Genomic DNA, 10,684 nt, shown 5'->3' with positions numbered 1-10,684 from the left:
GATTCCGGCTCTTCAGTAAACCTTAGCTAAAATACTGACCATGTGCACTGGTCTTGCTTAGGCGGTCTTTGTTTCTACTACAGCAGCCACTTCCCAGGCGGGGGAAGAACTCGAACTCCCATCGCATGTACACTATTGCAGGTTATTCAGGTACTTCAAACACCAGGGGCACCACCAGCCCAGCCGATTGCACCTGCTCAGTGATGACGTCCAAATCTACCACTAAAAACTAAATGGACAGGGTCGCATGCAATATAATTTGCCCAACTATGGTTCTGCTGGGGCCGATGAAACCAGGATGGTAGGTGTGCATTCGACCTTTGACGAGGCTCAACGGCTCTGTTTCGTGATGAATTTTGGCCGATTGTATCAGTTTTTCAGTTTTGCACTCGCGCTTTCTTATTGAGCTCCTTTTTATAGGCCTTTGACAAGCCCAAGTCCGAGCTGCTCCACCGTGAAGCTAGGTTGAGGAAAGCCTTGGATGGGGAGAAATCCCTCAGGCTTCTTTGTGATAAGAGGGGAGATGAGTTGGTATACCTGCGGTACGAAGCGAATTGGAGCCTGAACTACGAAAGCCACCTTGCGAAACAAGTAACCTTTGCTCCGAGGGAATGCATGCTTCTTCTTCTATCCTTAGGGATTAATATTTTGATACCTAGTTGTAGAGCAAGGTAGAGGATTTGGAATGCCTTTGGGGCGAGGTCGGCTAGGCCAAGCATGAGTGTTGTGAGCTAAGGGCTTAGATATATGCCCAGGTTGCGGCCAAGAAGAGTGCTCTGGAAAAGGTTTCTACGCTCGAGGTGAAGCTCCGGAAAGGCTGTGAGAATAGCTCGGTTCAGATGAGAAGGATAAGGCTCGAGTTTGACCTTTTGGAGATGAAGGCCGAGGTCGTGGATGCCCGGGCTGAAGCTGAAGAGATTCGAGATAAAGCCGACTAGAGAGTGGCCATTTATTTAAAAGACGTTGCTGATGTTCGAGCAAAGTTGAGAGATGCTTCTGATTGAGAGATCAGAAGCAATGAGTATGCCCGATGCATATCTCGGAGGGAAACCCTCGAAGAGATTCACGCCAGGGGCTTCGATCTCTCGGAAGAGATAACGCAGGCCAAGGCAAATGATTACAACGCAAAATTCATTTTGTCTGATGCCGAAAACAGTGGAGAAGAGGCCGATGGGGTCGCAGTCCCCAAGGGAAAAATAGACTAGGCTTTTTTCTATTTGATTCTTTATACAGTGTTCTTAGAGAACTTTGTAAATGTATCCTTTCATTGTTCCATATATACATATATAAAGAAACCTTTCAGTTTTCTCTTTCCATGGATTTCTTTTTACTTGTGTATGCCTTTCTTTGTCTTGAGTTTTGACGTTTTGTAAATGATTAGCTAGACAAATTGGCCTTTGAGTTTAGGTTTATAATTCGGCCCTGGGGCTTGTTGGTTAACTATTTTGGGCTCAGTCTTTGAGTCGGATTTCGACTCGAGCTCATTGAACCATAAGTTTTTAAGCTAGCCCTTAGGCTCTTACGCGTAGGGGTCGGTGTGACCTCTTAATATAGGCTGGCGACAGTGGCTCTTACGTGTTGGGTCAGTACGACCTCTTAATATAGGCTGGCAATAATGACTCTTACGCATTTGCCCTTGGGCGTTTTTTAGTTATCTGTTTCGGGCTCAGTCTCCGAGTCAGATTTCGACTCGAGCTCATTGACCCTTAAATTTTTAAGCTGGCCCTTAGGCTCTTATGTGTAGGGTCGGTGCGACCTATTAATATAGGTTGGTGACAACGGGTCTTACGCGTTGGGTCGGTACAACCTCTTAATATAGGCTAGAGACAGTGGCTCTTACGCGTTGGGTCAGTACGACCTCTTAATATAGGTTGGCAATAATGACTCTTACGCATTGTGTCAGTACGACCTCTTAATATTGGCTTTATTGTTCCCTCGCTAAAAACGTTTTGAAGCTTTGTGTTCGCCCGACTCTTCAAAGACTTGATAAAAGCCTCGATTGCGAGCCGTTATGTAGCGATAAATAAGCACCTTAGGAGGTTACGCTCGATGGCTGAATTGTTTCGAAACCAATTGTTTGGAGCTGATATGATCGAAGCACTTTTTCTTATGCCGAGGGTAGCCTGATTAACCGGTTCTTTTCGAAGTTTTTTCGAAGTAATTGAAGACCTGTGATTTTGTAGCGATGGTCGGTCATCCCCGAGTCACGTTAGTTTGGCTGGCACAGCCTTGTGACCGTAGTCGTTGTGTTTGGTCGGAGCCTTTCAGTCCCCAAGTGAAGTAGTTTCGGCGTCTATATCAAGGGTATGCCTTTTTAGGGGTCTTATAAGTTCGGATATATAGCCTTAACTTTGAGATCGGGATTATGCCTTTTGTGAGGTCTTACAAATTTTAACATGCCTTCATTGAGGTCTTATAGATAAGTTACTTGGTACAAGGATGGTTTATGCCTTGTTTAAAGTCTTACAGTTTTGGTTACTTGGTACAAGTATATATCATGCCTTTCTTGAGGTCTTACACATTTGATTTTGCCTTATGAAGGTCTTATAAGCTTTAGGTTGCACTCATGGGGTCATATAGCCTTAGGTTTTTGATAAATCGATGGAGGTGGTAGTTGGCGACAGTCCTTGAGACATTGAAAGTTTCTTGGCTTTGGAGACGTTCCTTGTAGACTTCCATTGCCTCATTGAGGGCTTACGAGTTTGAGGTTTCCGACCCAGAGGTCGTATGGCTTCAAGTTTTTGACGTCAGTCCACGAGTGTTCAGGTTGTTTTTGGCTTTGGAGCCATTTCTTGCGAAAGTATCAGACTCCTTTGAAGCGTAAAGCATTTTGATGGAGGAGGAAATATTCTTTGACTAATTGGCACAAGCATACATGTTTTTGCCATCAGGGGCTCAATTATTCTATGCGGACATGGTTCATTCGACCATTTGGCCCGACACATCATTTTCCTACTAAGACCCTTTTTGGCTCATCTTGACTTCTTCGAGAAGGTGATTTTCTGGGGGGATGCCCCACAGAGTTTGAGGTTGATTGAAAAGAATCCTTAAACATTTGTGAAATTTTCCTTAGGTAGAATATAGATGTTGCCTCGTTAAAAACATTGTCGATAAATCCCTTCTTGGGATAAAACCCGATCGAAGGAAAAAAGTGTAATGTATACTTTGAAACCTTAAGGTCTTCGAGCTGGTCAACGCTTCGATTGTTCTGATCGGACATCTACACAAAGTTTAGTGTAAAATGTAAATGAAAAGGGAGGTGGTTATACCTTAGTGGTGATGGCGCTTTGAGCCTCGATATGTTTGTTTTGGGGACACGACACGGTCCTTTGCTTTATTTATTCGGGTGTAGTCGAGAATGCATCTCGTGATTGCTACTTCACTGTTTACTTATCCTTTGGCTCCTTCGATGTTGGAGGTGTTGATGCGGATGCCACATCGTGCACCGCGAACATTTCCCTTGCTGCATGTTGTTCCCCATACACGATTTTTATTCCGTCCTTCGTCGGAAACTTCATCATTTGATGAAGGGTTGATGGTACTGCTCTCATGCAGTGTATTCATGGCCTTCCGAACAAGGAATTGTGCCTCATATCTCCTTCGATGACATGGAATTTGACATTTTGGGTCGTACCAACCACGTTGACCAGGAGGGTGATTTCCCCTTTCATTGTTTCGCTCGCCATGTTGAATCTATTAAGGATTCGAGAAGCGAGCACGATCTGGTCGAGCAGTCCGAGCTACTCCACGCCCTTGACTTGATAATGTTATTGAGCTACCTGGATCCACAAGTACACGTTTAATCTGAAATGTATTTACAATAAAAGAAATTACCAATGCATCGTTATAAGGTCGAGATAGGGTCTTGATGTCCTCGTCAATGAATGTGTGAGCATCCTCGGGTATGTAACCTCGAGTTCGCTTTTCCCTGGTGATGGATATTTTTATTCTTCTGATAGTGGGTTCATCGGGGATGTCGACTCCCCTAACAATCACGTGGATGACATGTTGCGGCTCGTCTGCTTCATTTTTCCTATTTGCCTCTCTTTCCCAGAACTGATTTTTGGCTCGATTCTAAGGAACTCTCGGAGGTGCCTTTTGCTGAGTAGCCGTGCTATTTCTTCTCGGAGATGTCTGCAATCTTCAGTCCTATGACCGTGTGTGCCATGAAATTCACACACTAAGTTGGGGTTCCTCTGCGACGGATCTGATAATACAGGTCTTGGCCACCTGATGTCTCTGATTTTACTGATGGCGGATACGTTGTCTGAAACATCAATGTTGAAGTTGTATTTTGATAGGCGGGGTGCCTTCGTCGGTCCTGTGTGTCTATTGAATTCGACTCTGCTCACGAGTCCCCGAGGATTCTGACCTCGGTCTGTTCTTCGTTCATTTCGGGGTATGTTATGCCTTGGGGAATTTCTCCTATCTTCGGTGTATGGTTGGTACCTTTCCTTGTTCGGCTTTGGATCCTTTGCCATGAGTCTGATTGGATATACCAAGCCCGAAGGGGCTCCCAATTGGTCTTCCTCGACCCTAATCTTTGATTGGTATCGATTGTGGACATCCGACCAGGTCACAGTGGGATATTCAATCAAATTCATCTTCAGCTGCTTCGAAGCCACCGAGCTTCATTTGTTCAAACCTTGGGTGAAGGCATGCACTGCCTAGTCATCAGAGACTGGTGGTAATTCCATCCGCTCCATTTGGAAGCGATATATGAACTCCCACAACATCTTATTTCTCTTTGTTTGAGTTGGATTTCCTTGTAGCCACCTTGATGGCACCGACATGTGCCTTTATGAAAGAATCTGCCAGCATGGCAAATGAGTCTATTGAATTCAGAGCTAGGTTGTGATACCACATCATGGCCTCTTTAGAATTTGTTTCCCCGAACCTTTTTAGCAGGACGAATTCGATCTCGTTGTCTCTCAGGTCGTTGCCCTTCACCGCACAAGTGTAAGTAGTGACGTGCTCATTGGGGTCAGAGGTTCCGTTGTACTTTGGAAGGTTGGGCATTCTGAATTTCTTCAGGATGGGTTTTGGAGCGGTATTTGACGGGAATGGCTTTTGTACGAATTTCTTCGAATCAACACCCTTCAGGATCGGGGGCGTGCCGGGATCGGATCGACCATCGAGTTGTAGGTCTCTACCTTTTTGTCGTTGGCTTCTATCATTTTTTCACCCGATTCAATCCTCTTTGTGAGGTCCTTGAGCATCTTCATAATAGCAGGGTCGGCTGTTGACCCATTGTTACTCGATCTTTCCAGTACCTGTTTGTCTCGAGGAGCCATTTCCGGTGCTGCTGTGCTTAGAGTTTTTTGATGGTTTGTAGTTAAGCAATCACCAGCTATTGTGCCTGTAACATTTCAAAAATAACGTTAAGGCTAACCTCTTGTTCCTCCCGAGCTGGGGTTTTCTGAGCTTCTTGTTGGTCTCCTTATCGTACGCTCCTGTTAGTATGAGAGCTTATATCGACGTGTTGAGCATCACGTGAGACCATATCCACGGGGATTGGCTCTGGTGCGTCCTCAGGGTTTCGTGGTGGTACACCAATACCTGGCACAGTTACACCATTCTCTCCATGGTTTTCAAGACCGTTATTTTCATATACATTCACTGAGTTAGATATTTTTACCTGAATCAAGATTCTTGGACAAGAAAAAGCGTGAAAGATAACTTGCGTTGTGTGTTAAACCAGCAAGAAAACAATCACTATTATTTTTAGCCCCACGGTGGGCACCAAACTATTTTCCTTGAAATTGATAATTACAATTAGATTTGATTTTGTGGGTCTAAAAATATGTGATCTATTTTTATACTAGTTGTTAGGCAATAGATGCTAAATGTGAGACTAGGAAATAAGATAAGAACTTGAAAATAGTGTGTTTATGCAAACTGAGTGGTTGAGAATAGGGGCCTCGAGCCTGGTTATACGGGGCCTTGAACCTAGTTATACGAGGCCTTGAGGTAGAGCTCGATACTGAGCTATGGACCACCGATGAAGGGCTAACAGTATTGAGATATTTGATGAAGGCTCTTTATGACCAATAATGAGAAATAAATGAAGAACAATTAATGGAACGCAGTAATATAAGCAATAAATGTAAATAATAAAATCAAGGGAGAATGTGTTTAAGTTAGAGAGCAAAGAATGTTCTTGTTCTTGTATATTGAATGTTGTATGTTAAGTTCGTGCTTACAAAATGACAAGGATCCCCTTTATATATCAAGAGGAATCCCAACATAGTACAAATGCATTTATTATAAAGATATATGGCTGGTACAACCATTTAATGCCACGGTACAGACTTGAACTAGCCTAATAGACTTGGTTAGCTTTAGTCACGTGCTTTGGGAACTTCCCGTTAGTCCATCATAGCCGCTGATTTGCACTGCCTCGAGGTCGATCATTGAGACCCTCAGCGTCGAGCCCTGAGCTGACTTTGAGCCTTTTGGGGGGAGGTTTTTACGAGGTACCTCAACAGTCACAAAACCAGACCCTTTGATTTTTGCCGTATACAGCACTATCTGTGTCCAAGTCTGAGGCCGAAGAAAATGCATCTTCATATAAGATAGATGCCGCTACAGCGAATGAACGAGCTTGAGAGATATCAGAGAAGGCCGAGCAGAAGCTGACTTGGGCCATCGCTTACGCTTGTTCAAAGGCAAGGAGGCAGGCTCTCGAGGAAGCGAACGCTAAAGGCGTCGATCTCTCAACTGAGATTGAGGAAGCCCGAGTCTTGGAGGAAGAATCGACATTTATGGCCACTTCGGATGGGGGTTCCGGAGATGATACAAAGAGCAGTGATGGAGAAGAATAGACCCACGTCATCTTCCTTTCTCTTTTGTGTATGAATTTATCGGGGGGGGGGTGGTGGTGGTGGTGGTGGTGTTGGAGGTTTTGTAAAGACACCCCTTGTAAATATATTTTTGGTAATGTGAGAAGATTTTTCTGCTTCAAGTCTTTGAATTTAATATTTCAGCATTCATGCGGAGTTAGCCTTTGGATTTTGATGTTGACTCTCCGGAGCCCATACTTGGAGTAATCGGGACCTTCGAGATTGGGCACCATCTCGAGATTAGGTCGATAGATTTTTTAGAATCGATGCTTGTAATAACAGAAATCCTCAGGGTCTCAACGGCTCCTAAGCGCTGTGTGACTGTATCATTTATGTGACACGATTGTGAAACGATCAGGGTGGTCCCACCGATACACTTCCCAAAAAATGGCACTGACATGGTCAGAATTAATTGGCCTTCAGGATAGGAAAATAGTCGTTGCTTGCTCTATATATGCATTTGCTTATTTCTTATCTGAGGACTCCGCTACTTTTAGTAACTATCCCTTTTATAGAGCTCTTTTTTGTGCTAGTTCTCTTACTATTTCAAAAGCTTTCGCCCAAGCCTTTGTCTTCCTTTTTCTTACTTTACCATAGCCATGGCTGCTATGTCTAAATCCATTCACAAGGAGAGAAGAGTTCTGCATCTGCTTCGCACTCGATCGGTGGTACACCGCCGGTGTCTGATGAGCTAGCTTCGAGGTGCTTTTTCACGAGGAGGGACTTTGCGTTATAGAGACCTCCTAGTGTTTAGGGCCATTGGGAGCATGCATCGAGGTTTATCTCCTCAATAAGGGAGGAGAACATCAAAGCAGTTAGAAAAGACTGGGGATGGGGAGAAAAGGTGGTACTGCAAGTACCTTACCTGGAAGAGAGCAACATGGCTCATGTCGAGGGGTTTTTGAAAGTATATACGTACCCCTTTATGTTGGGACCTCTCGATAGGGTCGTGCTCGAATTTTGTAGAAGATGTCGGCTTACCCTGGCACAGGTTCACCCGCCGTTTTGGAGGATAGTGCTGATGATAGGGTATTTTACAGATAAAGCCGGGCTCGAGTTCACCCTCAGCCATCTTATTAGACTGTACCATCCCTTGCATCATCGAGGCCTGATTACTTTGTGATGTCGATCCACTCAGCCCTTTGTTGCCAGCAATGAAGAAAATGGGGACCGAGGGTGGATAAGTCATTTCGTCCGTGTGTAGACTGCCGATATTATCCCCGCAGAGTTCCTTCCATTTCCTTAGAAATGGAATTTTACACGTAAGTGGTACACTCGTGTTCTTGTTATTTTTGTCCATGGTGGAGGCAGACTCTTTAAATATGCTTTCTTTTTCTTTTATTTTTTGCAACAATCTCATGGATGTCATACAAGGTCCTCGACCTGGCGGATTGGTCTCACAAACTAGCAGCTTGCTCGACTTACAATGAGCGTAAGTGGCAAGATATGTCCAAGGGTAGATGGGAGGCGAAACATCATGGTACATGCTGTGTGGCTTGTTTTCTTTGAAAGGTAATTTTTTTATATGTACTAAATCCGTCACCGCAGGCATTGGAGAATTTTCTGAGATGAGACCGTGCCCCCTTGGGGAAGAGGAAGGGTCATCGGCTTTAGGATCGAGGACTGATAGCAAATGGAAGGAGTCCTCGAAGGACGAGGGTGCTCATAGCGAGGCAAGCCCTGCTCGCAGGCCCAAAGAAGATGTATCAACTGAGCCTGTGGTATCTGAAGCTTCTAGCCTTGGAAAAATGGTTCCTCCCCTGTCGCTATCTTTTTTTCCCGTCAAAGGCACTTCAAGGGATGTTTGAGACCAGGGGCTGCCAAAATCAAGCGGGGTCTCGAGCGACCATGTCCCCACCAAGATTGGTTTAACTGGGGTCGGTGAGACCATGCCAGCAGATGCGCGCTCAACCTTTGAGGAGGTTCATCAGCTTAGTTCTATGGTGAGCTTTGGTTGGCTTTGTTGGTCTTTCGATTTTACATTTTCGTTTTCTCATTTGAGCTTCTTTTTTGTAGGCTTTTGACAAGCTCAAGTACGAGCTGCTTCACTATGAAGGCAAGTTGAGGAAAGACTTGGATGGGGAGAAATCCCTCAGGCTTCTTTGTGATAACAGGGGAAAAGAATTGAGCCACCTTTGGTACGAGGCGAATCGAAGCCTGAACTACGAAAGCCATCTTGAAAAACAGGTAACCTTTGCTCCGAGAGAATGCATGTTTCTTTCTCTATCCTCAGAGATTAATATTTTAATTCTTCAGTTGAAAAGCAAGACAGAGGATCTAGAATGCCTTTGGGGCGAGGTTGGCCAGGCCAAACATGAGTTTAATGATCTAAGGGCTCAAATAGATGCCCATACTGCGGCCAAGAAGAATGCTTTGGCCAAGGTTTCTGCCCTCGAGGTACAGCTCCGGAATGCTCGTGAAAACAGCTCGGTTCACACGAGCAGGATTGTAAGGCTCGAGTCCAACCTTTTAGAGATGAAGGCCAAGGTCGTGGACGCCCGAGTTGAGGCTGAAGAGATTCGAGCTAAGGCCGACAAGAAAGTGGATGTTTATTTAAAAGACGTTGATGATGTTCGAGCAAGTTGTGAGGTTCTTCTGATCGAGAGAGCAGAATAATGAATATGCCCCATGCAAATCTTGGAGGTAAACCTCGAAGAATTCACACTAGGGGCTTCAATCTCTCGGAAGAGATAACGTAGGACAAGGCCGATGAATACGACGCTAAGTTCCTCTTGTCCGATGCCGAAGATAATAAGGAAAAGGCCGACGGGCCTCAGTCCCCGAGGGGGACATAGACTAGGCTTTTCCTTTTTGATTCTTTGTACAAGGCTCTTAGAGAGCATATATATAAAGAAACCTTTCGGTTTCCTCCTTCCATGAATTTCCATTTGCTTGAGTATGTCTTTCTTTGTTTTGGATTTATACGTTCATTGATGATTGGCCAGATGATTTGGCCTTCTAGTAGAAACCCTTAGGTTTACAATTTGGCCCTAAGGTTTGTTAGGCTGGCCCGTAAACTCTTATGCATTGGGTTGGTACGACCTCTAATTTTAAGTTGGCGACAGTGACTCATACTCATTTGGTCGGTACGACCTTTAATTTTAAGCTAGCGACAATGGCTCTTACGTATTGGGTCAGTACGACCTTTAATTTTAAGCTGGAAATAGTGGCTCTTACGCATTGGGTCGGTACGACATTTAATTTTAAGCTAGCGATAGTGGCTCTTACGCATTGGGTCGGTACAACCTCTAATTTTAAGCTGACAACAGTGACTCTTACGCATTAGGTCAGTACGACCTCTAATTTTAAGCTGGCGACAGTAGCTCTTATGCATTGGGTCGGTACGACCTTTAATGTAGGATTTATTTTTCCTTGTTAAATACTTTTTGAAGTTTTTGTGTTTTCCGGACTCTTCGACGACTCAATAAGAACCTCGATTGTGAGCCGTTATGTAGCGATAAATGAGCACCTCAGGAGGTTTCGCTCGATGGCTGAATTGTTTCGAAGCCTATTGTTTGGAGCTGATATGATTGAAGCTCTTTTGCTTATGGCGAGGGTATCCTGATTAACCAGTTCTTTTCAAAAAAATTTCGTAGTAATTGAAGGCCTGTGATTTTATAGTGATGGTCGGACGTCCTCGAGTCGCGATAGTTTGGTTGGGACAGCCTTGTGACCGTAGTCATTGTATTTGGCCGGAGCCTTTTAGTCCCTGCGTGAAGTAGTTTCGACATCTATATCGAGGGTATGCCTTTTTAGGGGTCTTATAAGTTCAGATATATAGCCTTAAATTTGAGATCGCGATTATGCCTTTTCAAGGTCTTACAAATTTTAACATGCCTTAC

The 10,684-nt window shown here is 44.4% G+C and overlaps 1 protein-coding gene across 1 annotated transcript; it reads left to right on the top strand.

Moving 5' to 3' along the window:
• Positions 1 to 7,811: 7,811 nt before the first annotated feature.
• Positions 7,812 to 9,458, top strand: LOC138875197 (uncharacterized). The gene is made up of 5 exons (XM_070154021.1): positions 7,812 to 7,871; positions 8,217 to 8,322; positions 8,391 to 8,563; positions 8,859 to 9,029; positions 9,099 to 9,458. The coding sequence occupies exons 1-5, from the start codon at positions 7,812 to 7,814 to the stop codon at positions 9,456 to 9,458; spliced, it is 870 nt and encodes a 289-aa protein (XP_070010122.1).
• The last annotated feature ends 1,226 nt before the right edge of the window (positions 9,459 to 10,684 follow it).

Source organism: Nicotiana sylvestris, chromosome 8 (genome assembly GCF_000393655.2).
Source record: "Nicotiana sylvestris chromosome 8, ASM39365v2, whole genome shotgun sequence".
Lineage (NCBI taxonomy): Eukaryota > Viridiplantae > Streptophyta > Magnoliopsida > Solanales > Solanaceae > Nicotiana > Nicotiana sylvestris.
This window is presented reverse-complemented; position numbering and strand designations above follow the sequence as displayed.